The sequence below is a fragment of the Sinocyclocheilus grahami genome, unplaced genomic scaffold, assembly GCF_001515645.1.
Source record: "Sinocyclocheilus grahami isolate Dianchi unplaced genomic scaffold, SAMN03320097.WGS_v1.1 scaffold2.1, whole genome shotgun sequence".
Classification (NCBI taxonomy): Eukaryota; Metazoa; Chordata; class Actinopteri; order Cypriniformes; family Cyprinidae; genus Sinocyclocheilus; species Sinocyclocheilus grahami.
The window spans coordinates 27,212-54,427 of record NW_015505181.1 but is presented as its reverse complement, the minus strand read 5'-3'; the positions used below and the strand labels follow the sequence as shown (position 1 = coordinate 54,427).

General features: G+C 39.6%; 1 protein-coding gene across 1 annotated transcript in view; it reads right to left on the bottom strand.

The window, feature by feature from the left end:
* LOC107597004 (kazrin-like) overlaps positions 1–27,216 on the bottom strand; it is a 140,537-nt gene that overhangs the window by 90,634 nt on the left and 22,687 nt on the right. Inside the window, exon 2 of the mRNA XM_016287929.1 lies at positions 12,052–12,247. Coding sequence (XP_016143415.1) covers positions 12,052–12,247 — 196 coding nt within the window. The remainder of the gene's footprint in view (positions 1–12,051; positions 12,248–27,216) is intronic.

Sequence of the window (27,216 nt, the reverse complement as noted above, 5' to 3'; positions counted from 1 at the left end):
CCCCCCCCCTTTTTTTTTGTGACCTTGTAATACTCACTTAAAATGTCAACTTGAACTGACTTTTCTCTGGTGGTGAATGCTGAATTTTTCCAATGTACATCACAATACAGAAAAAGATATATTTTGCTACTTTCGTTACATTGTGACTTTGAAATGTTCGCTAACTATAGGTTTTTTGGAAGCTGTAACATTTACTAAAAATGTGCATACCCTAATAAAAATTAAACATACTAAAATGTGTCTGAAATACCTTTATTTCATGCTAGGTATACTACAAATACATACTAATACAAATTTGTGTAAAAAATTTATTGTTTTGTATACTAAACTGGTATACTTAAAGTTTAGTACTAATTGTAATAAATGCACTTTAATTGTGCGGACGTAGTGCTGAAGTCCAACTAAAGATATACTGAAGTATATTTGATTGTGCTAAAGTGGAACTATTGCAAGTATACTTCAGGTACATTTTAAATAAGGCTGATATTATTCAAAGATCATACAATCCTCATCAATAGTGTCATTAAAACACATTTTAGGCTTAATATTAAGAAATGTGCACTGTGCACAAGTAGTACTCCAAATAAAGTTTAATAATAATTTTTATATCAGCAAGTCTCGAGCGATATGTCAGTAAATATGTTAATAGAAGAAATAAATGTATTTTGAATATATTACTTTTTGACTAGGGATGATAATTAAACAATTTTTAATTAAAACTGATTGGCAATGAAAACATGACGAGAAAATATGCAGCAAGATATTAGTCCACTAACAAAATTTTTTGAAAAAGCCAAATCTAGAAAGAATATTAGTGGTTTAAATAATTTAATGATAATCAATTACATGAGATAGACCACATAAATCATAAATGTGATATTACATCTTGGTTATGCACTAAATGATGTGAATGCACCAGTGAACTTGTTACGTGCTAGTCAGAACATCAAAATAAAAATGTATCAAATGTTTGAATATTTGCTTTAACTTGGCATGTCAAGTAAAATGTTCTTTTCATAGACTAAAATTAGATTTTAAAATTAGAATAAATGATTTGTATGAACTATATTTTGACTACATTTTAAAATAATACTGTTGTCAAAAGACCAAAACTGACCCACACTAGTCAACAACAATTTTAACCCTCTCTTATCTCTTCATCACTCCCACCTGCACACTTGAGCAGCATTCCCCCTTCCCAGTCTGCAGTCCTGGTGGGAAATCTCACTCCCAGCTCTCCTGATTCCTTCCAGATGTGCATCAGGATGGATGAGACATCCAATGTATCCGTCCGAAGCGGGCACAGGAAGCACTATTTCACTTGCCAGTACATAGGACGAAACTTACAGTGGCTAACATATGGTCTTCATAACCCTCAGGTTCCCGCAAAGTGATATAAACAACATGAAGGATGCATAATGTCTCATTTCCTAAGCCCCAGCCCTGTAACTACGGTCTGCTGAGAAAATATGTGGCGTGTCACAGCTTATTGTGTTATGATGAGAGGGCCTAGCGAGGGAGGCTGAGAGACAGACAGCGCGCAGTGGGCTGTGAAGAAAAGGAACCGGGGAAGGAGGAAAGAGAAGAGATGAGGAGAGGAGAGGAGAAGGGAAGAGCCTGCAGCCGGTGCAGCACTGGAGCATGAAACAGGGCCTCGCCAATCATTCACTCTTTAGATAAAGAATTATGCCTCTCACAAGACACCCGTGGCTGAGAGATGACCAGACTGAAGAATTAACCGAGAGACAGGTCACATCAAGGCTAAGAGAGATTTTATGAAATGGCATTCGCCGCCGCCTCCTCCTCGCTCTCCGTTTAAGCAAAACATTGTCTCTGCTATATATACGGAAAATATGACACCATTCAGGCCGAGTAAAAATCATAATTTCTTTAGTTTTGTTTTCACTTTGGCCACTGCTATGAAGCGTTCACCACAAGGGAGCAAATCTGTGGCCAGTTTACTCTGCACTTGACTAGTGTGGAGGACAGGCCATCTGCTGCCAAGTCCAGCAGCGATGTTGTCTTCTGCTGCAGAGATGGGCATTCTCCCAAGGAAGGGTGGAGAGCCTTCAGATGATTGACAGAGCTGTCTGTATTAACACCTGCTGCCATCGGCTCCAACGTGAAAGTCAGGAAAATCTCTACAGACTATCAAAACATGATCGCATTAACTGGACATATTCATCATTTAAAGGTGAAGTGTGACATTTATTGCAGGTTAATTTGCAGAGACAGTTATAAGTAAGTCATTTGTAGCCTGATTTCCTGCAAAGTGTAAACTTTGATCTGTTGAGGCATTCCGACCAACCCTACTAAGTAACATCGGATCAACCAATGTTGTGAATCTGGTATAGCACTATCTATGTAATGGCCAATGGAAGACTGCCTGGGAAACTCATTTGAAAACAATTATCATTTTTAGATTGATTAGATTAGATGAAGCTAATGCCACAGCAATTTAAAATGTAATCTTCATTTTTATCAATAAAAAATAATTTCTAGTTAAATAAAGTATATATAAAATAATAAAATAAAAATAAATAATTAAATGAAATGAAATGTAAAAATTTGATAAAAATTTATCAAAAAGAGAATGCATGACCGCTAAAAAAAAAATGTAAGTAAGTACTTTATTTTTTAGCACCTTTCTAGAACAAGCATCACAAAGTGCTTTACAAGATAAAAGAGAACAATTAAGAAACATATTTTTGCCAAGCCAGCCATTCAGGACAATTTTGACAGCAAAAGAATTAACTACAAATTTTAACTAATTTTAAAGGCACTGGCAAATACTTGAAAATGTTGCCTATACTTTGACAAATAAAAATGAATAAAAAAAATTAATAAAATAAAATAAAGATGGAAAGGAAAACGCATGGCCTTGAAATAAAAATTCTGTAATTTTGAATAAATATAAAACAGATGCAATGGTTTAGACATTTGCCTTTTTAAATTAAATGTTTTGTTGATTGATATACTATGTTAAACTTGGACAAAGACATAAACAATCTTAATAATTCAGCCTTAATAATAACGTACCCTACGCAAGTAATTAAGTTACTTACTAAATTAAGAGACACTTTGCACACAAGAATTTCAACAGTATCAATACTCCAACATTAAGAATGCTAATACTGTAGCTAATCTGTGTAAGCAAATGGAATGGCATACTTCTGTACAATGTAAGAGAAATGTAGACCAAATATGACAGGTAAAAATAGACCCTGATGAGCGTTTTACAGTCCTGTCCATCACAGTGACAAATAATGATTAATTGCAGCATAAACCCTAGTTTTCGGCAATTCCTCATAAAAGGTTCCTGCAAAATTGAACCCTTTTTCAGTCTTGGTGACAGCCTGCCAAAAAAAAATAAAAAATGTACAATTAAAAAATCAACTACCGGTGACTAGCAAAAAAGCTGTATTTTTAAATTCCCTTAAACAGCTAAGGTTAATCAAGGTCGCATCCCCACAAGGAATGGTTTATTCTAGACCAATTTAACCACTGAAATGGTCAATTAGTAATTCCTGGAATGGTTTTACTTCTGGGAGACTGTAGATTGGGGAGATATTTGGGGGAGTGATCTATAACTACTACTGAAAGGGCAAACTGAATTTTTCCTTCTCAGAATGTGCCTAAACTCATGGCTGGTAATAAAGTCTCCAGAGAAAAATGTGTGTGCGTGTTTTCTGGGTTATTTGCCCATCCCCTGCGGTGAGGGCCTGCCTCGAGTCTATTGTTTGGACACAGTTCACCTCACGCTGCATTGGTCACAGACAGGGTGTGGTTCAGGGAGGCCACGCTTGCAGCTTGGAGACGGGAGGGGAAGGAAAAGACGGGAGGGGTGAGAGAAACGGAGAGGGGGCTCTCTGAACGCTTTCCCCACTCTCTGGGAGCTGACAGCTAAACTGGGAGATCCCATGGGGGGAATAAGGAGAAAGAGATACTCCCTCTTCTTTGAAAACAAAGCTGTACTGTAATCCGTCTCAAGTGCACTGGTGCAGCTAACCAGAGCAAAGTATTACACTAGTATTTCCTCTTTTCCGTGGACATGGTGCTGGTTCTCATCTCTGGAGATCTGTGATGCTCTCTCAGAACTATCATTTCACGTGACTTGAGAGTGAAGAACTAAGGGGCCAATTTGCACAGATGTTCTTGAGTGCCACTGCACTGTTTTTAATTGCTTTTCTGTGTAAATATGCACTAGATGTACGTCTTTTGAGACATACACTAAAAGTTTTGGGTCCGTAAAAAAAGTTGGTTATTCTCAACTAAATTATTTGATCAAAAATACAGTAAAACAGTAAGACTGTAAAATATTATTACTATTTAAAATAATTGTTTTCTATTTTAATATATTTTAAAATGTTTTTTTTTCTGTGATGGCAAAGTTAAATTTTTAGCATCATTACACCAGTCTTCAGTGTCACATGATAGTTCAGAAATCATTCTAATATGCTGATTTGTGCTCAAGTACCAGCTCTTATTATCATTGTTGAAAACAGCGCTGCTTAATATTTTTGATAGATTTTGTCAGGATGAATAGAACATTCAAACTAACTTTAATTAAAAAATATTTTGTAGCAAATGTCCTTACTTTCACTTTTCATCAATTTAATGCATCCTTGCTGAATTTTGAATGGTAGTGTATTCTAATAGAAAACCTGAAAATAGCTCATTTTAAATTGCAATTTTCTGACACTGAGAAGTCATGGAAACTATTAAAACATTATCTATTAAACATTATCATCATTACCTTTTTATATAATTTCTAGATATTCTCAAAAAAAAATGTTGGCAAGAAAATGCTCTTTGTGAATCAAATCTCTCTCTCTCAAAATCTTTATTCAGTATTCACAAATAACAGAAAAAGACGCACTGGGCAAAATCTATTTGTTTTCTTTTTATTTATTATACAATTAACAAAAGCAAAAAAGGCCTCTAAGACTAGCTTGCTCTATTCTTTTTCTATTCTATCCGTTTTCTTTTTATTTATTATATAATATAATAAATTAAAAAAACACTTGCTACGTGTACTGCGTTAAGCTAAATGAGACTTGTTATAGCACTTGCATATCATTGCTCTTTTGTTGATTTTGATTGTTTTCATTGTCCTCATTTGTAAGTCGCTTTGGATAAAAATGTAAATGTACATGTAAATGTAAAATATGACAAGACTTTGGTGTGGAGTTGGCCCAGAACCATCTTTTTAGAGGTGGAAACATGCAGAGCAATCTCAGGTTCTTCAACCAGCACTGGCACCTTGTCTGTCAAAAAGGGACATATGTAACAACCAACAAAAGAAACCTGAGAAGAAAACTATAGGGGGGAAAAATACATCCCTGGGTTCCAAATACTCAGCAAGCATTGCTTAACCTTTCCAACAAATCCTCAAAAATTCATCCACGTTTCAGACAAAATAAAATCCCACGAAATCAGCGAGGCGCAACACCTCCCAAAGGCTGATTTAAAAGCAATTTAAAACATCACCTCCGTCTGCAGGCGCTTTATTGAGTTCACTCCGTCGCATTTCTCTCTGCTTATCACTTTCTCAGGGTCGTGGGGGGTTTAGCATGCTGGCTTGCACGAGTGTTGGCATAAATCACAAGGGCACTGCAAAGCCATAAGCTCCACCTCAGGCTCCTTAACACCCTGCCTAAAGCTGCCGGCTACTGCCGCTGATGCGAACAACGGCCTCATCTAATTTTACTCATAATGGCTTGTCCCGATCTTTTTTATCAATTTAAATTTAGTATTATAATGTAGCATTGCTTTGTGTCGACCTGGCAGAGGAATTACAATTATGAGTCTTACTCTCTTCAGCACAGCTCAGGTAGGAAAAAACTGTTATTGTAAGATAGGCTGGTTGACATTTAAGACATGCACAGTCGCACACAGATCTACTTACAGTTTGTTTGGTCTAGCTTAAGTGAAGTTAACATCACATAGCCAGACCTTTGACTAAACAGCATAAGGTTTGGTTCACATTGCAGTTGACTCAGGCCAAAAAACTGCACAGACAGGAAGAGAAAAATCTGGTGCTCAAGAAACTTTTTTTAAAATTATTATTATTAGTGTTGAAAACGGTTGTGCTTATCATTTTTGTGGAAACCGTGATATATTTTTCCAAGATTCTTTGATGAATAGAAATTTCAAACGAACAGCATATTTTCTTGCTGAATAAAAGTATAAATTTCTTTAAAAGATCTTACTGACCCCAACTTCTGAGCAATAGTGTATAATCTCAGTTTGTAATAAAATATATTTATACACACACACACACACACACACACACACACACACACACACACACACGTTTGGTTAGCTACCCTTAGGGACTCTCCATAGGCGTAATGGTTTTTATACTGTACAAACTGTATTTTCTATCGCCCTACACCAACCCTACACCTAAACCTACCACTCACAGGAAACTTTGTGCATTTTTACTTTCTCAAATAAAAAACTCCTTCTGTATGATTTATTAGCTTTTGTACCCTTGGGTACCTCAATTTAGGTCCCCACCGTGACACGAGTCCCCATGAGCCTGTGTGTATTCAGGTTTAAGTCCCCACCAGGATATATAAACCTGTACACACACACACAAAATCAAATCATATAACCTTTAGAGGCTCAAAATGCAATTTCTATCTGTCAATAAGCAATAAATAAATAAAGTGCCAGTGAATACGTCTGATTACGTCCACATTGTGGATTTGTTTGGCTTGACTTCTCAGATGATCTTGTTTACTGCTTGTTCTGGTCTATGGACCATCAGACTTCACAGCCACAGCTGCCAACGAGGCATGCAGCTCTCTCATGCCAGAAGTAATACCAGGGGCCCATTCGCACTATTACGTCTGTCAGTCACAGAGAAATGGCCCATCGATTTGCTAGCACGTTTTCTCTTCTGCAAACACATCAACCTTAACCCCATCTCCCCCACTCTCCATCTTGCTTACCTTTTTTTTTAAGTGTCTCTTTCATGATTTACTCTGTCTTAAAGGTTCACTATGGTTGCATTTGCCGATACGGCAGTCAGTCTTTAACTTAAACTGACACCTAGTTGTTTAAGAAGCCTTTGAATATAGGACAGGAGTAGTATGGACCTCTATTACGATATTTTTACATCCTTTCACTACCTCCCATCATCATTCTTTCTCAGACGCTAGGTGTGATTCTGCTCGTTTGGCATGATATGACATTGAGATCGCACCTTTCAAGCATTACACTTAATCTGTATGGTGACTTGACCAATTTGCAACCTCAGACTTCCCATCAGGCAGTCAAGAGTGTGCAGATGTCATTGCATTAGACTTTTTCTCATTTGTCATGTAAGTGTTCATCTCTAGGGACGCAGAGGCTCGACTCTCTCAGCAGGAGATGTGAGCAAAAGAGCTCTGCTAGGCCTACTTTTCATTTTCACACTTTTCGCATTCATTCACTTGCATTTAGAAGCGTAATCCGTTTGATCTCACCAAGCAAGAAAGTGAAATTTGTAGTGTGATACCTCACTTTTTCATGTAGATTTGACACCTGAGCACCAGCCAGCTGGAATTGTGAATAATGTATTATGCGTTCGCAGTATTGATTTTTAGAGAACTGTTTCCATGTTAAAAGATCAGCAAATGTATATTGTGTGTACATTTATTTTTCCCTCTTGAGACTTAATGTGTATCTGATTATGGTAATACAGTCCATTCATTTATGAACCAAAGTTTAACATACTATTGCCAATAAACTGTTGGAACAAGCAAATTGTATGAAAACTGTATGAAAATGCAAAAACAGCATTCATATGGTTCTGAATTATGCAAAGCTTGATATGATTGACATATCTGCCCTTGACTAGGGAGAACATATTTATAATATGCAGAAGGGTGATAAGGGTGGTAAAGATGGTAACTACTGTATAACCATACAGTTTTAATAATCATTTTAAGTCCACACCACAGATATACCAATCCCGAGAGAGAAACATTATTGTTAGAATCACTCTCAGCTGATGAAGGATAAAAAAGAATATTGCTGTCCAATTACAATCATCCTGACTTTAGAAAGCCTGAGCATTTAAACTGACAGTTAACAAAATTGTAGTGGCACTTATAATAAACAGAACGTTGCCATCTGTTGATGTTAAAACGAAAAAGTTACTGAAGCATCTTGCAAGTTGGATCATCTGGAATGTACAGTATCATCTCAAATTAAGTTCTGCTGAAACCAAAGACACTCTGAAGTTTTTCAGTTTTAGTATTATCCATATTTTATCCAAATAATGCTATGATCATTTGTAAATAAAAAAAAAATGAACTAAATAAAAAATAAATTAAGAAATGCAAAAACGACAAGTTTGAGTAAATGCTACATTAAGGTATCTGGGTCTATTTTTATGAGTGACTATACATTTTGAGTTACGTGTGCAACTACATGTTCACATATGTAGTTCCTTTTAAATATCATCTGATACTTTTATCTGTTCTTAAGATAATTAGTTACACATGAGTCTGACTCAATCTCAATCTGATAAACCTAATCACACCCTCTGTACTCAAAAAGAAAAAGCACTTGTTAGTGGCGCTTGCTAAGGTAAAAGAAAAGTATCATTATTACAATCACTCATACTGTGGGTTAGTGATTTAAACAAATCTAAGTATCAAATTGTTGCAGCATAACTTGACCTGCACCAATTATTCCAATTATACCTCAAAATGTGATGCTTGTTGAGGAGAAGCAAGCTGAGGGTGAAGGAACTTCAGACTTTAATAGAGAGGCCAGAACTATCTAGAACAGTAGTTCTCTACAAGGGGGCTTCAATCAATTTCCAAGGGGACTACAGGATGACTTTAAATTATTTCAATGTACATATTATTATGAATGTATTTAATTTATCAGGTATATATTTCCCCCCTCAATTAAGTTCTTAAAAATTCTGGAATCATACAATAATACTATAATAATACATGCTCATATAATAATACTACACCCACAGCACTGTGGTGGCAAAGCTACATATTCTTCAGATCAATAGTGTTCTCCTTCAGATCCTGTCATCACATAAACTTCACTTGTCATCTGAAGATGGAGGAGAGCCAGATAACAACTGGATGCCGCATCTCTCCATTAGGCTGTCATAGCTCATTAAACCCCGGCCCGCTTTCAAGTTTATATTCAGAGTGTGTTCGCCTGCAACACGGGGTAAACATTTTGCGTGTTTGTAACCAAGTGAAAGAAGTTATTAGTGGCAATAAATGGTTGTGTGGCTCGTAAAAGGTCAGAATAGTGGAAAAATAAATTTTTGCAACCAAAAAATATAAAACTAAAACATTGCGAAATGAAATTGAACCCAATCCAAATCCAGCCCTACACCAAACATAACTTTTCGTGGCCTTAGCCCTTGGCTCGATAACGACGGAAGGATGTGAGCAGAACACAAATGAACCCGAAGCTCTGATTAGAGGAATACTGTTTTCTGAAACAGGAGGGGGGCAGCTTTGCGTTTAAACTATGAGAGCAACTCCCATATACAGCAGGACAGAGGAATGTGTATCTGATTACATTCTGCCTGCTCAGCCTCCGGCTCTCCCATGTAAACAGTCACCTGATTGAGAGAGAGAGAGAGAGAGAGAGAGAGAGAGAGACAGAGAGGCTGAGGGGGGCCGAGAGAGAGGGAGAAGAATTACATCAGTGTGCTGGTAAAGAGAAATGTGGGTTCACTGCAGTGAGATGCCTTAAACCCATGTGAAGAGAGAGAGAGGGGGGATGTGCTGTTCATACAGTCTCATTCATTTAGAAGGGACCTGCTAATGACACCTGTTCAAACACAGTTCACTCTCACTCTCGTTCACTCTCGCTCTATCCGTCTGAAAGAGTCTCAGCCTGCAGAAGACCACCGGGGGGAGGGCCGCCCACCGCTGGGCTGCCTTGCATGTTGTAACCCCTGTAACATCATCAAGCTGACAAGTTATCAATACTTTAGTCATCGCCCCACACACCCAGACACTGTCCAAACTGCTTAACATGACCTCTAGCCTGAATAAAAAAAAAACGCCTTGGGCTTTGAAATCTGTACAACAGAAACGGATGGATCTCGCCACACCTAACTTCCGTTTTTCAGAGAGAACATGGAGTGAAAGTTGAGACGGCAAGCAAAAAAAGATGAGTCACAATGCACAATGATATATGAGCTCTCATGTAGTTTTGGTAACACTTTACAACAGGGTTTAATCACTTAATGCATTTGGTAACATTAACATTAAACAACAGTTATACAACATGAACAACTGCTAATTTAGGTTAATGTAATAAATATACTTTTGCTCATTATAAATTCAGTTTTCATTAAAAGTTTGAAAGAAATGAATATTTTCATTCAGAAATTATGCATTAAATTGATCAAAAGTGACGGTAAAGACATTTACAATGTTACAGAAGATTTCTATTTCAAATAAATGCTTTTCCTCTAAGCCTCCTATTTATTTTATGGTTTCCACAAAAATATTAAGCAGCACAACTGTTTTCAACATTGATAATAATAAGAAATGTTTCTTGGGCACCAAATTAGAATGATTATTGAAGGATCATGTGACACTGAAGAATGGAGTGACGACTGCTGAAAAGCTTTGCTAACACAGCAATATATTACATTCTAAAATACATTTGAACAGTTACTTTAAATTGTAATAATATTTCACAATATTACTGTTTTTAATGTATTTTTGATCAAATGCAGCCTTGGTGAGCATAAGAGACTTCTTTCAAAAGCATTTTAAAAATGGTCATATATTTTTATTTATATAATTTGACGTGTTAAAAATTTACTAAAACTAAGATTAATAAAAAATCAAAGTACCTCTAAAGTGCTGTTCACTAAGCTTACAATTAAATTTCATATTTCAAATCACCAATGAAATCTGACAATAACTGTCTCATAAATGTTGTTTCTTTTGCTCAAATATCAAATAGCATGTGCAGTCCTAAGCGGACGTCTCCAGAATGCTGACTGTTTCTATAGCAACCGGGACTTCTAACGGCAGCTGCAGTGACGTGATGACTTATACCGATTATCGATTGGCTATTTTATTCAGAAGGCGGGGCTTCCTTCGATAGACTGTTCATATTGTGTTGCAGAGTGTTGCATTTTTGCCCATTGCGAGTGACACGTCTTGGGTATTTTATAGTCTTTAATAAAATACTGTTTATTAGTTAAGGACCATAAACTAACAATGTTAAACTGAACGGCAGTAAATTTTTGACAATCACGGGTCATTTGATGTCATCAAGCTCTTTTTTTAATGATCATTTTTTTAAATAATTTTTTTAATGTTCTGTGGAACATAAAATAAGATATTTTGAGAAATGTGTCAGTATTTCATTTTTGTGGTAAACTGTTCCTTCAACATGCCAATACTTGGGAAAATGGCAGTTACCACCAGATTGAAGGTGATTTTTCTGTGGCACCAAAATTGCGAACAATAATAGTGTTAAACACTATCCTGTTTTCCATTGGTCGACAAACAGACAGTATCGCCTCGTGCCATTGGTTAGGTCAATATGGCTGTGTTGAGCTTGTCAAGATGCTCACAAAAGCCACTTTTTGGATAAATCTCAATAGTCGTCTAAAAGCTAGAAGATAGGATACAAAAGGTGTTTTAACATTAAAAAAAAGACACATTTTACCTTTAACTAAGTTTCAGTATCAGAACTGAACCACGTGTTAGTATGTTATTTCCTGTGAATCAGTCAGAGACAGAAGTTATGATGCCAACCGAACCCGATGCCAGTTTTATTTTTTCTTCTATCTCTCTGGCCTCTCTCTGCCTGATATGCCACAGCTGCTTTGGAAAGCCGTCCCACTGGCTACCCGGGAAACGGGACGAGGCAGTGAAGAACGGGATCAGCTGCCCCTGTCCTCCCCTCTTTACTTTCTTCTCTCAACAAAAGCTCATTCCCACCCAAAAACCCCTTAAAAATTAACTATTTGCTATTCTCCACAGTAACAAGTTGAACTGTAGCACACAGACCAAACAATGAAGCAAAACTTGACACACATCTTACCGTGGAGGTGGTGATGGTGGTTCTGCTGGTTGTTCTCCAGGCCCAGAGGGTTGCACGCCCCTAACTCGGCCAGTCTGCGGCTGGTTGCGGAGAGCTCTGAGCGAAGGTTGGTCACCTCCTGGCTGGCCGACTGGATGGCCCCATCAATCCGCTGAGCCAGCTGCTTGTTGTCCTCCATCATTTTCAGGATTTTGCCCTGAGAAGCAAATCCACACAGAGTTGCATGGTGTCAAGGGCTCTGTCAGGGGGTAGAACAAGCCGCGGGTCCCCGGTCCCCCTTTATCCCTCCTGGGCTGCCACAGTTTAGACCATACATACGAAACACACGCTGAAGAAGAGGAAAAAAATCCCAAGTCTGACTCCCCTCCTCCTTATCCAAGCAGAAAAGACCTAATCACTACCTGTCCTCTCTTAGTGTTTGAAAGACAGCTGAGCGTGTGGTAGATTAAGAGAGAGAGAGAGAGAGAGAGAGCGAGAGAGAGAGAGAGAGCGTGTGAACGAATGTAACAGACAAACGAAACAGCAGGTAGAGGAGTGAGAGAGAGTTCCCACTGAAAAACCATGCTCCCAGCAGCTGCTTCCAGAGAGAACACAGTGCATTGAGAGATGACATGCTCTCTTTTAAACGGAACATACCATGTGCGCCAGATTTCTGGGGGAGAGAGGGAGGGAGCTAAAGTGTGATGTTTCTGAAACTCTGTGAACTGCAGGCTTTGCCTCGGAGAGCTTCCCCGATCGGAGCAGTTTGTAATGAGAAAGTAACTGCTCTTATGTGGCCAAGGTGGGAAATAAATAAGGCTTTTTAGCACTTCCTTGATCCCTTGACAAACACTTGTCAGGCTGGATAAATCTATTCTCTCTGACAAACACGCTCCCACCCCTTTCCCTTTCTTTTCATTACATATTCATTCTTTTGTCCCTGGGAAACGCTCCCCCACGCTTGAGGTTGCGGATGGGGGTGGGTCGACTCAACTCAGAGGGAGAGGAACCGGGCAGACCTCTGCGCTGGACACGAGGGACAGCTATTAGTTCGGCCCCCTGCACGCAGGAAGTGAAGAGAATTACACTGAAAGCAATCAATCTCCTCGCAGGGTCAAAAGTTTGGGGCTGATTTTCAAAAGCCCTCTGGTCTTCAGAAGCAGACCCAAAATGGTTTACCCTTTCCCAGAAGTCTTACGCAACAGATTGAAAAGTCTTATGTCCTTTAGATATGGGAATCAAAGAAGCTCCTATGCTGTTCAGTGAGACGCTGGTCTATTACTTTTTGATGAACCTTAAATGCCCCATCACCTATCCCAAATATTTAGCCTTTTGAACAAGAGGTGTGGGAACCATTAGATCTGGTGATCATTTTTTTAATGTATGCATTTGGCAGATTGTTATGTTATCCAAATAGTTTTATTATATAAATTCATGCATTAATAAAAATTAAAATAAAATAAGTTTTTAAAAATATAAATATAATACATTAAATAAAATATCTGCTTTTATCCAAAATGCATTGCATTCAATGTCTACATTATATCAATTCATGCATTAACTGAGGCAAAACCAAAAAAATATGCATTTGTCAGATGCTTTCATCTAAAGTGAATTGCACTGCAATTCATTCTATCAATTCATGTACTTACTGGGAATAATAATAGTAATAATAATAAAATGTAAAAATAATTTATGCATTTGGCAGATGCTTTTCCCCAAAACATTGCATTCAAAGTACACATTTTATTGATTCATTCATTACCTGGGGAAAAAGGTAACAAAACAAAACAAAATAATAGGAAAATAAAACAATTTCTGTCCAATAAAATGCCAGCCATTGATTACCAATAGCAAGGTCAATTCATGATGTAAACTAAAACCAATTATGCTGATATGTCCTCATCAATCTATTTGATGGCTCTTTAATTTTAAACTGAAAAGAGCCAATCTAGACGAATGCCTTTATCACCTGATAGAGGGTACCATAATGAAGGAACATCAAAGCTTTATTTGAGAGTATACTTACTAAATTAAGACCAAATGCATGTGCAGAGACAAACAGAAACTTTACTGGAGTATGCACATTTTAAGTGAATTGGATTGACTGCCAATCATCTGGTTTGAATCAAGGGTGGCAGAGCATTGTTCCAGGTGAATTTAACCCCTGCTTATGACTATAATCAACACCGGCTCTTATCGGAGTGGTTTTTACATTCCCCAAGCAAAACATTGGCTGAAAATAAGCAAAATCACTCAATTCCTAGAGCAAATTGATGGGGGTGTGAGTGAGAGAAGCAAATCTGGTGATCCATCACACCAAAAACAGCGAACACCTATCATTTCACGGCTCTGACTGAGAAACATCCTCATTGGTATTCACAGTAAGTGATGTCAGAAATGAATGGGGCACAGCAGAGGAATCCACACTAAAAACAAGCATACAATTTGACAGTTTATGACAACAAACTAAGTGTTTACTGTCTGTGGATTTTCATTTGCATCCATCTCACTCATGATTGAGAGATGGCTCAAATGTAACGCTATAAAAACAGCGAAAGTCGCAAAGTTTTTTAGTAGGTTTCAAACAGATTGATTTCCATCAGAAATGAGCTGGAAAGAGCGCCACATCTGCTGTGCGAACACCATTCATGCTGAGATTCAGGCTGCAGCTGAAAAAGGCAGTGAGGCAGAGCTTTGTTTTCAATTCCCATCCCTGAAACCACTATAGTCACTCAAAAGAAAAGAGAGAGCAAGTTAGAAAGAGAACGAGAAAGAAAAAGAAACATGTTTGGGAAAATCTAGTCCAGTGCGTTTCATATTCTGTGGCTTTTCCATTCCGCAGAAGACAGAGAAAAGATCTCAGTCGTATTAAAAGTCACCTCCATTGACTGGAACACACCAGGCCGCACAAAGGACCCGGAGTGAACAATGCTGAATGTCAGTGGGAAAAGACAAAGGGCAGGAACTGGACAGCTAATAGTTGTTCCATGGCTTATCCAACAAGGCTTTTCCCCAGGCTTTGCTGTTGTCACCTGCCTTTTGCCAAGAATATGCACAGGCCGCTTGCCAAACAGTCTCAACTCTGCAGTTAAGTGTGCTTTCATGCTGCCTTAAATTCTTTAAGAAAATGCTCAGAACTGCCAATGCTAAGAGGTTTGATTCACAAACATGCTAAAAACTTTAGCATCAGGTTTTTTATGACGGTTATCATGTATGATGGTTATCAGTATATGATGGTTATCCAGTCGCTGGAAAGTACATCTGCTAACAAAAAGTAACATGACATCATGACAGCTCTGATTGGCAAGAACACACAATCACTAACCTTTCATTATCAACTATACTAAGGTGTGATATGAAGAAAAATATGTATATAATATATAATAAGGTTTAAGGCAAGTAAGATTTTATATATATACACTGTATATATATATATATATATATATATATATATATATATATATATATATATATATATATATATATATATATATATATATATATATATATATATAAATAAATCAAGGATGCATTAAGTTGAGCAAAAATTACATTAAAAAAAATTCTGCTTCAAATAAATGCTCTTCTTTTGAACTTTCTATTCACCAAAGAATCCTGAAAAATCTTCACCGTTTCCACAAAATTATTTGACAGCATGACTGTTTTCAAAATTGATGATAAGAAGTGTTTCTTGAGCACCAAATCAGCATCTTGCCATCACAGGAATAAATTACATCGTAAAATATATTAAAATAGAAACCAGTTTTTATATTTTGTAATAATATTTCACAATAGTAATGTTTTTATTATATTTTTTTTATTTTTGATGAGCATAAAAGGTCACAAACATTTTTTTTTAAAAATGACCCCAAAATTTTTAACGGTAGTGTGTGTGTGTGTGTATGTATATATTTATCCTGCCTCAAAAACAAAAATACGGACAAAAAAAATTACAAAACAAATATCACAAATTCTATTTTCAAATTTTAAATGGTAAAAGTAAGCTTTTATTCATTAAAAATGTAAATTAAACACTAGTTAGCAATAACATTATAGACAGCCCTGAACAGTGCAGCAGTTCAACGAGACCGGAGCTGTCAGGGTGTATGCTGAGTGTGAGTGGTAGGGCTGAACATTTTTGACAAAAATCATAATTGTCGATTATTCCCTTGAAATTGTAATTGCGATTATTAATTACGATTATCACAAGGTACAGTATATGAAACCAAATGAGAGTTTGGCTACAGGATTGCTGTGTTTGTATGGTCGTCTGAACACAGAACAAAATAAAACCATTTTAACTGTCAAATTAGGTAAATGTGTTCACTAAATAATAACCCAATTAAACTCAAATGTGTTCGTTAAAAATATAATTTTCTCAAATAAAGTGTTAACATTGGCAGCCCTAAAAACCCCAAACAATTAAATAATACAACTGAAAAACCCTAAACTATTACAGAATAAAAGTTGAAAGGACAGACTATCCTAACTAATTAAAAAATGTATTCATTGCTGGCACATCCACTGACAGGACCCAGACGCATTTCCTCTCGTGGGGTGTCTGCTTCTCTATTGAAAAACTTTCCAAATAGTTGTTATACTTTCGTTTATTTGGTTGCAGCTGTAAATAGCATGTGATTAAGCAAGTGCACTTGAAACAAGGTATTGATAAACGGCCACGACAAGTGGCTGGTCTGGTTAATTGAATATCGACTCATGCCAGGTAAACTGGAATATTTGCTGTTTTGCTCTCAAAGAGAGCAAGAGAGTTTGGTGAGCACAGCCAACTTTTTATAAGGCTCTTATCAGGGTGCTGTGTGAAAATCCTTCGACTGCCAACTCTGTTTCCTCACATGTGTCAATGTGTGTGTGAGGGGGCATGAGAGGGCTGAGTATAGAGAGATCATGGGCATGTGTGAGGTCAAGGGCTCTTCCCACAGACTCTTGACAACACTGAATGCATGTACTATCAGGCTGTCTAAAACCACAGGAAAGAGCAATATCATTTCCTGAGTAGAACTTGAGCTTGCTGATGAAGAACAGGCTGAGCCCATGTACTTTCCTCACTCTTTCCTAAAGGGTATCCAGATGATGAAGATTTGTTGTTTTTGGGAGATTATATGAGGAAAATATATGAATGAACAATACCAAATACCATTTAAGAACTGACATATACAGGGGCAATTCTAGACCACAGTAACTGGGGGGGGGTCAGACAGGGGCCACTTGTGCTTTTAGGGGGCACAATTTTTAAATTCATCTTAAACTACTTTAAGTAGCCTATTATTCATTCACCATGAATAATTTTTCACCATGTCATGTATCGCTGCAATCTAGATGTAAAACCAGTAAAACCAATACAAGTCCCATTATAACCAGTAAAACCATTACATATGTTTTATTCAGCAGGGTTTTTTTTTTTTTTTTTTTACATTCCCAAAATATTTCATGAAATATCTCGATTCTCAAATATGTGCAAGTAAATGCATTTTGCAACTTTATAGATTATGTTAGTTCTCCAGTAAAGTAGCCTAATAGTATTAATCTATTAACTTTGCATAAAAATTCGTCTTTTTACTTAAGTACCAGATCTGGTGTCATACCATTAAATATATTTAATATGACTGACTTTGTATTTAATGTGAAGTTAATAAAAACATTGTAAGTTACTAATTAGCCTATAACACTTTCATTGTACAAAAAGAGAGCAAAGAACGTTTACACTATCAAAGAACATTTTCACTTCAGTCCAGCGAATTCAAGCACTCTCAAAAACTCCCATAATAATCTCTAAAGCTATTTACACTGTAAAATTAATATCTTGCTTACATTCGTACATCTTCACTTTGTTGTTTCTGATGAGATAATTAGCCAGAGATTTCAGTAAGCCAGCGCGAGCAGGCTCGAAACGGCATGTTTCAGCGGTGACTCATCTGAACGCCTCTGATTGGTCTTTGTATTCATAAACTCAACATAATAGTATGGGATTGGTTATAATGCGCAGTGCTTTAAAAACGTGCGTGTCTCTGGCTCTGTGCCAGCCTCATACCACCGGACGTCAACTTCCCAAAAGTATTCAATATCAACGATAATTATATTAAACAGCATTATTCAAAAGTTTGGGGTCGGCGAGTTTGTTTTTTAATGTTTTTGAAAGAAGTCACCAAGGCTGCATTTGATCAAACATACAGTAAAAACAATAATATTGTGAAATATGTAATTAATTCATGTAATGGCAAAGCTGAATTTTCAGCAACTCCAGTTTTCAGCATCACAGGATCTATTAGAAATCATTCTAATATGCTGATTTGGAGCTCAAGAAACATTTATTTTTATTATTAATGTTGAAAACAATTGTGCTGCTTAATATTTTTGTGGAATCTGTGATTCATCCTTAAAAGAACAGCATTTATTTTAAAAAAATTATTTTGCAACAAAGTCTTTACTGTCACTTTTGATCAATTTAATGCATCCTTGCTGAATATTTTTCTTAATCTTACTGACCCAAACTTTTAAACTGTAGTGTATCAACTTTATATGCAATCTAGTTTAAATGAATAAAAAGTGACTTTATATCTCACAATTGAAATTGTATTTCCTTGTAATTGAGACTTTATATCTCACAATGTGACTCTGTATCTCTATATTTCTTATTTTACACTTTATCTTAGAATTACCTTGGTGGAAATGGGCTCCCATATATCTATACAGTAAACAGACAAAACATTTTACACAGAATTGTCTGTAAAAATCAGCCCATTAAATATTTGTGAAAGTCTCACCTCCAGATATTTCAGAATAATCAGGAGAAGTATACAGCAGTACATTTGTACTAAAACGTTTGTGCTTTCAAAACAGTTTCTGGCAACTAGGTCTCTAAAGCCTTTAAAAGGTTTCTGAAATTGCAAGTTGTGCAGCCAATCTCTCATATAAGAATGGCAGTCACTTAAATTGTAATTAAAGAGACACATTCCTGCTCATGCAGAAGAAACACTGTGTTCTCTGCTCAGTTTATTTAGTAAAATGAACAGCAACCTCTAAATAATAAGGCCAGTGCATTGTGTGAGAAAGTGTAAATGTCATAACTGGGCAGATGAGAGTGCATATTTCTGTATGTGTGCTCAGGAGCAAGTGTGTGTGTGTGTGACTGGCAGAACGCTGTGGTTGGCCTTTGGTTAGGTGGCCCAAGCACTGTGAGGGACAGAGAGGCACTGACGCAGAGCAGCGCCAGGGGCGGCTGACGGAAGCCAGCCCCTCATTCTTCATCTCTTATTGGGCTGAATGAATGTGCTGACTCCTAAAATAACAAATATAGAACAATGACAGAGCCGAGAGCCTGGCACAGTCCCCCTCTCCTGCCACTTATCAGTCAAACTAGTTACTACATCCATCATTATTAATAAGCAGCAACAGGACAAGATCTGGTCTCCGAAGAACTCCTGTGAAAGCTACAAAGATATGTAAATTATAAAAGAACAATGTCTGAAAGTTAAGGTACAAATAATTAGGCCCAAAGCCCAGTCAAGCGTACACCTCCCAGCACACCACGTGCACAGCCTCACAGGGAAAGAAACATGCTGTTTCTCATTAAACCGCTGCTGCTACAACCGTTAACACTCCACATCACCATGGAAATATACAAGTTCATCCCCTAGGCAGCAAAAAGAGAAACATATTGACTTGTATAATAAATGGAATTTGAGAACATTAAGAACAATGATCTTTGCACTACAGTCAAATGTATATCAAAGTTCACCAGCAAAACAAGTTGAAGAAACTTACATGATCTAACAAGGTCGTGCTAGTTAGATTACGTTTACACCTGTCGTTACACTACCCCGGCGTTTTCGACCCTCGAAAAGGAAGACTTTCAAAAACACTGCAGATCCCGTTTTAGTTGGAAAACTCTGGGGTTGCGTTTCAGTGTAAACAAACCAAAACGGAGACTTTTGAAAGCGGTGGCGTGGCTGCCCACATTCGCTCTGCGTATCATTGACGACTGTGTAAACAATAACATCATGCTCGATTGTTGTACCTGCATGAATGGTCATGTGATGTGCGTTTTCAGTTGTGTAGTGTGGACGGAGACTGTTTCTGAAACGCAGTGAAAACGCAAGTGTAGACGAGGATCGTTTTCATTTTAAAATGCCGTTTTAAAGCGAAAACGCACTAGTGTAAACAGGGCCTTAGTTTTGAGACCTGGCAAGAATAGCATGCCCACATTGCAGACAAACTGGCAAGCACTAGCAGAAAACTGTCAGTTCCAAACCTTACGCAACTTCAGGGAACTGGCAAAGTTCACCAGATTAGTGGCATCAAATGTAAAGTTTACTCACAAATCTTTCATTTACTATACTTAGTACAAATCCTTCTCTATCAACTATATATATATATATATTACAAAAGATTTCAAATAAATTATTTTATTTGCTTTCTATTCAACAAATAGTCCTCGCAAATAGTTTCCACAAAACAACAACACCGTTACGCAGAACAACTGTTTTCAACACTGATAGTATGTTTCTTGAGCAGCAAATCATCATATTAGAATGACTTCTGAAGGATCATGTGATACTGAAGACTGGAGAAATTATGTTGAAAATTAAGCTTTGCTAACAAAAGAATAAATTACATTTTAAAATGTATTCAAATAGAAAATTATTTTAAATTGTAATTAATATTGTACCTTTTTCCATGACAATCCATTCTTGTTGTCACAATCATCACAGATATTGATATTGATAACGGGCCTAAATTAACTGCAGCTGATCAATTTTCATGTCACCTGTCTACACGAGTAATTCTTGGCCAAAATGAGCTTTGAGAGCCAGACATTATGCAAGATGTCAAACATTTGGCTAGGCAATAGTATGGTAGGGGCACGACACACCAGCAACCACAACACAACATCCGCTGGTGATCAGTTCTGCTGATCTTTTCAGCAGGGAGCTGATCCATATCACAAGCAAACAACATCACAAACCCTTTGACGCATCAAATGTAGCCCCTATGTCCTAGCAAGGTAACTTCACCTCAAACACAGATAAATCCAGCGTAAATGAAGCCAGGCTGTTAACTCAGATAAGAACTGGGAGTCTGACAGCAAGATAACAATCCATACCTCCCCAAAGCCCAACCAATAGAACCATCCTCTCCCACGTTCAACTCCGGTGCTAGTTCCCACTTCCACCAGCATTCTAGATAGCGGCCTAATACCCTCACACAGAGGCACGATTTCTCTTTCCCCTGATAACACGCATTCTGAGTCGCGGTGCTGAGATGCTGAGGGCTCTGATGGGGATTACGATAAGACTTGGCTGGGAGGTTTTGAAAGGAGTGACAAGAAAGAAATGTTTTCTGTACCTTGAACTTGTTGGCTAGCTTGACTTTGAATGGGCCAAGCCATTAAATCAAAAGTGAATCCATGTCAAAATGATAAAATGTAGACAGGAATTTTCTGTCAGAGGACACAAGCTTAGATTTGTGGCACGCCACTTAAATATAATCAGACGATGGCCGGGCTTTAGCCAGAGATGAGATGCAGGTGACTGGTACAGTATAATGACGCTATGCTGGATAGGGACATTTAAAGATGACGGACTCGCCGGCATCATCCTCTCACTGTCAGGTCTAAGCAAGAAGAGACTGCTATTACTGCCACTGCTCGAGTAAGTGCCCTTTTCTGACAGACACTTGAACAAGCAGGTCTCATTTGGTTCGTTCTTAACACATGAAAAGTTTTTTTAAACAAAGAGTGAATGGATTGAAAAGGATGGGCTTTCAAAACTTTTAATACTGTTGCTTGTGGGCAGTGTGAGCATGAATAAAACTCATTTATGGTTCAAAATCTGTTTGATTTCTTGTTTGCCCTGTGGCCGCTCCGACATTCCGAAATTTGAATAATGTGATTTTGATTATGAAGCGATGAGATTGTTTTGCAAGCGGCGGCGGCGAACAGGGCATGAATGAAATGTGCGTGTTCAAGGGGGTTTGTGGGTAATGATTTAGAGAAATGAGAATGCTCATGTCCTCCATTGCAATGATGATTTAATCATTACCGCTGAAAAAGTATTGCTTTTCCGATTTAGGCACGTGAATAAATAGCCCCATTACCGCTCACTTGGGCTCACAGCAAATGATGTGTGTGAAAAGATCAATGAGTTGATGGGCTGGAGTGCATGACATGTGACTATTGCGAGCGCTGCATTAGGACAGAGTTCATAGGAAAGGAAAATTGAGTTTGATGCAGTTAAACTAGATTTGCATTTCCTGGAGGAAATGCCATTGCTTGCAGGGCAGCAAATAATTGTGTTATAGTTTTAGGTAACTCAGGCTTGAGGCTTTGGGTCTTTATAAATGAAATTTACAGGTGGTTTGATCTGCCTTGTGTTTGTGTTTGTACCGCTGTTCATTTTGAGCGCATGGCTGTCTTGTTTGTTTGCTCACGTGCTTCGGTGTGTGGTGTTTGTGTTCGTTTGCCATGTGCTTTGGCACGTGTTTTTGTGTTTGCTATGCGTTCATCTGTCAATTGCTGCCCCCGCCCTCTTGTTATCTTGTTAGTTCATTATTAATATCACATGTTACTCCTTATTAGCTTCCCTTTATATTCCCTTCGTGTTTTCTGTTCCATGCCAGATTGTGTTAATGAGTTTTGTTGTGCACGTCTTGTTATTGTGTCATTCTTAGTCAAGCCTTATTTTCTTTAGCTTGATTTTTGTCGCTTAATTCCAAGTTATTTCTGTGTTGTTTTTATTTTGCTAAAGACCAATTTGAATTCTAGCTTTGTTTTGATTTTTAGTTTAACCAGTTTGATAAATTTTTTTCCCTTTTTTTTGGCATAATAGTTTTTCTGTTTACTTATTTTATTTATCTCTTATGGTTTTGCCTTTAGTTTTGTCTAGTTTTTTCATTTTTTACTTTTTCTCACCAGTCTCCCTTTTTCCCTGGCTGCTGGATTGTGCTTATCTGCCTGCTAACTCTGGCTTCCCCGCTGGCATCTCCCCTTCTCACCGCTTCACCTGCCATCACTGCCCTTTGCTCCTCCTGTCTCATTGGCCTTCATCCTTGACCTCCTGAACCCCAGACTGCTCTTGGGTGGGCAGTATCGTTGCATGGACTTTGTCTTGCTATCTGAGGCCGTCATTGACTATGGACATTATCCAGTCTAGCCCTTGCGGCAATTTTGTTACCCCTTGATTTCCTGTTTTCCCAATAAACTGTTATAAATAACTCCGTAAACACAGTAAATTACAATAAACTCTTCTTTCTGAATCCTAATAGTACGATCTGGCCAGCTATGGATTCAGCCAGGTCAGACGCAGTCCGGAACGCCGTCGCCCAGCAGGGGGCTGTGCAAGGACAACATGCTTCACAGATTACAGCCACCACCTGTGATGTAGAGGTAATGGCCAGTCAGATGGCAGACCTCACCGTACAGCTTAGAGAATTATGGAGGGACCAGGATTCCATCAGAGTGGTTGCTGCTGCCTCATCTTCTGTACATGCTCACTCCAGTTTGTCTCCAGAACCCAGAGTGCCCACACCGAACCCCTACGATGGTGACCCCATGTCCTGCCGTTCATTCCTGACTCAGTGTTCCATCATCTTTGCCTTACAACCTACCATTTATGCTTCAGAGATCACCAAGGTGGCATTTGTCATTACTCTGCTTACAGGCAAGGCTCGTGAATGGGGAACCACTGTGTGGGCAGCCAAGGGTTCGTTCTGTGCCTCCTTCGAGCTGTTCGAGAAGATGTTGAAGGTGTGCGATCGTTCTTTGGCCGTTAAGGAGGCCGCTAGCCAGCTCGCTAGGCTGAGACAGAGTGACTACTCTGTGACAGATTATTCTATAAGTTTCCGCACTCTTGCTGCCTTAACTGACTGGAATGAGGAGGCTTGTTGGGACCGCTTCCAGGAGGGCCTTAATGATGACCATTGATGATGAAATGCCATTCATGATTTACCATCTTCATTCGAAGGTCTGGTGAATTTAGCCCTTAGAGTGGAGACTCGTCTGGAGATGCATCGTCAGAGACGCTCTGCCTGTGTTCAGTGGAGAGGCAATTTGGCGGTAAACAGCCGTGGTCCTGTGCCTCACCCAGAGCCGGAGCCCATGCAGGTGAGGCGGATGCATTTGGCAGCAGAGGAGAGACAACGCCGCATATCCCAGGGACTCTGTCATTACTGCGGCAAACCAGGACATTTTGCAGCTCTGTGTCCGTTAAAAGCCAGGGCTCGCCAGTAGTTGGGGAAGTACTGGTGAGTGTTACCCACTTGTTTTGTTCCCCCTGCTCACGTGCACTTCTTCCTGCCACAGTCGGTCGGAGTCCCTACTCGAGACGTTGCTCTGTATTAGTTTATTCTGGTGCGGAGGGTGATTTCATTGATGTTGATCTGGTGGCTCGTTGGAGAATCCCTACTTCCCCTCTCCAGAAACCTATCACAGCAAGGGGAATTTACGGCTCCATCTTGGTCCAAATAACCCATGTTACTGACCCTGTGAGCCTAGTCATCTCAGGCAATCACCATGAGGAGATTGTGTTCTACCTCCTTAAGTCTCCTAGACCACCATTGTATTGGGGCATCCATGGCTGGTTAAGCACAATCCCCATGTGAGTTGGTCTGAGAATTCTGTATTAGCACAGAGCTCTTTTTGTCACAAGTTTTGTCTGGGTGCTGCTTTGTCTTCTGGCTCTGTTTCTTCTATGTTGCAGGAGGAGGCGGTGGATCTAACCTGTGTTCCTGTGGAGTACCTTGGTCTGCGACGTGTGTTCAACAAGTCCCGGGCGGCATCTCTTCCTCTGCATCAGCCTTATGACTGTGACACTGACCTCCTCCCAGGCTCTTCTCCACCCAAGGGTCGCCTATACTCTCTCTCGGCACCAGAGAGAGAGGCATTGGATAAGTATATCCATGAATCAATGGCAGATGGCCTCATCCGACTCTCCTCTTCTCCTGCAGGCGCGGGGTTAAGAATCAGTACCCCCTGCCATTGATGTCAACTGCTCATGAGCTGTTGCAGGGAGCTCGGATCTTCACGAAGTTGGATCCCCGCAATGCCTACCACTTGGTTCGGATAAGGGAGGGTGATGAGTGGAAGACAGCATTCAACACCCCGCTAGGCACTTTGAATATAGGGACATGCCCTTCGGGCTTACTAATGCCCCGGCTGTCTTTCAGGCCCTGGTTAACGATGTGTTGAGACATGATCAATAGATTTGTCTTTGTGTACCTTGACGATATTCAAATTTTTTCTTCTTCGTTACATGTACATATTCAGCATGTACGCCAGGTGCTGCAGCATCTTCTGGAGAACCAGTTGTATGTTAAGGTAGAGAAATGTATGTTCCACGTTGACTCTGTTCCGTTCCTGGGGCAAATAATCTCGGTGGAGGGGATTAAGATAGATCCGGCTATGGTAAGGGCTGTTTCCAAATGGCCAGTCCCTGATTCCCGCAAGGCGTTGCAGCGGTTCCTGGGTTTTGCTAACTTCTACAGGCGGTTTATCCGCAACTTCAGTCAAACCGCTGCAACCTTGACCGCTCTAACCTCCACTTGTGTACCTTTCTGATGGTCGGACCATGCTCAGAAAGCTTTCCAGAAACTTAAGAAATGTTTCACCTCTGCACCTGTCCTGTTAGTTCCAGACACTGATCTGCAATTTATTGTGGAGGTGGATGCTTCTGAAGTTGGGGTAGGATCAGTCCTCTCCCAGCAATCTCCTCATGATGGAAAAGTTCACCCCGTGCATTCTTTTTGCACCGCTTGAGCCCGGCTGAACGGAATTATGATGTCGGAAACCGTGAGCTGCTTGCGGTAAGGCTAGCCCTGGGTGAGTGGCGCCACTGGCTGGAGGGCGTGACGGAGCCTTTCCTAGTCTGGACGGATCAGAAGAACCTTGAATATATCAATATATCAGAAGGTTGAACTCTCGGCAGGCCAGATGGGCACTCTTTTTTTTTGGTCGGTTCCGTTTCACCCTCTCATACCGGCTGGGGTCTAAGAATGTCAAGCCTGACGCCCTGTCTCGTATCTTTGACTTCCCTAGGAGTAAGTCGTTGCCTGACACAATTGTGCCTGGGGACATTGTGGTGGCTGCTGTGTCCTGGGGGGGTTGAGCGACGGGTCAGGGAGGCTCTGCGAGGGGTGGCGGTTCCTGTGCGGTGCCTTGATGGTCTGTTGTTTGTTCCTGAGCCGTTGCTTAAAGCCGTGTTGGAGTGGAGTCACTCGTTGAGGCTGGTCTGCCATCCAGGAGTGCGGAGAACATTGGCTTCTGTCCGTCAACGTTTTTGGTGGCCCACCATAGACCAAATACCAGACAGTTTGTGGTGGCCTGCTTAGTTTGCGCCCAGAATAAGTCTTCAATAAGTTCCCTCCCGCCCCTGGTCTCACAATTCCCTTGATTTTGTTACTGGCCTCCCTCTTTCTAAAGGCAACACTGCTATATTGACGGTGGTTGACCATTTTTCCAAGGCGCTACACTTTATACCCCTTCCCAAATTGCCCACTGCGACGGAAACTGCACTGGTGGTGGTCGATCACGTCTTCAGGATTCATGGTCTTCCGACGGATGTGGTCTCTGACAGGGGGCCTCAGTTCGTTTCCCACTTTTGGAGGGAGTTCTGTCGTCTGATTGGGGCTACTGCAAGTCTGACTTCAGGATTCCATCCGCAGACCAACGGGCAGTCCGAGTGGACCAACCAAGATTTGGAGTGTATGCATCGCTGTCTGGAATCACATAATCCTGCCTCCTGGAGCCAGCAGCTCACCTGGGAAGAATATGCACACAATACACTTCCTGTGGCATCTACTAGTATGTCCCCTTTTCAGTGTTCACTTGGTTATCAGCCTCCTTTGTTTTCTTTGCAGAAATCTGAAGTTGCTGTCCCCTCTGCCCAGGCCTTTGTCCAGCGTTGTTGGATAACCTGGAAAAGAGCCAGAGAAGTTCTGCTTTGGGCAGGGAGACGTGCCAAGGTGGCAGCAGACCGTCATCGGACTCCGGCGCCCAAGTATGTCTGTGGGCAGAGGGTATGGCTGTTTACTTAAGGTGCCGGCACGCAAGTTAGCACCCAGGTTCATAGGGCCATTCCGCATGTCTAAGGGCCTGAGTCCGGCGGCGGTGCGGCTCAGACTCCTGCCTCCTCTCAGTTGTCTGGAGACACTCCTGTGGGGGGGGGGGGGGGC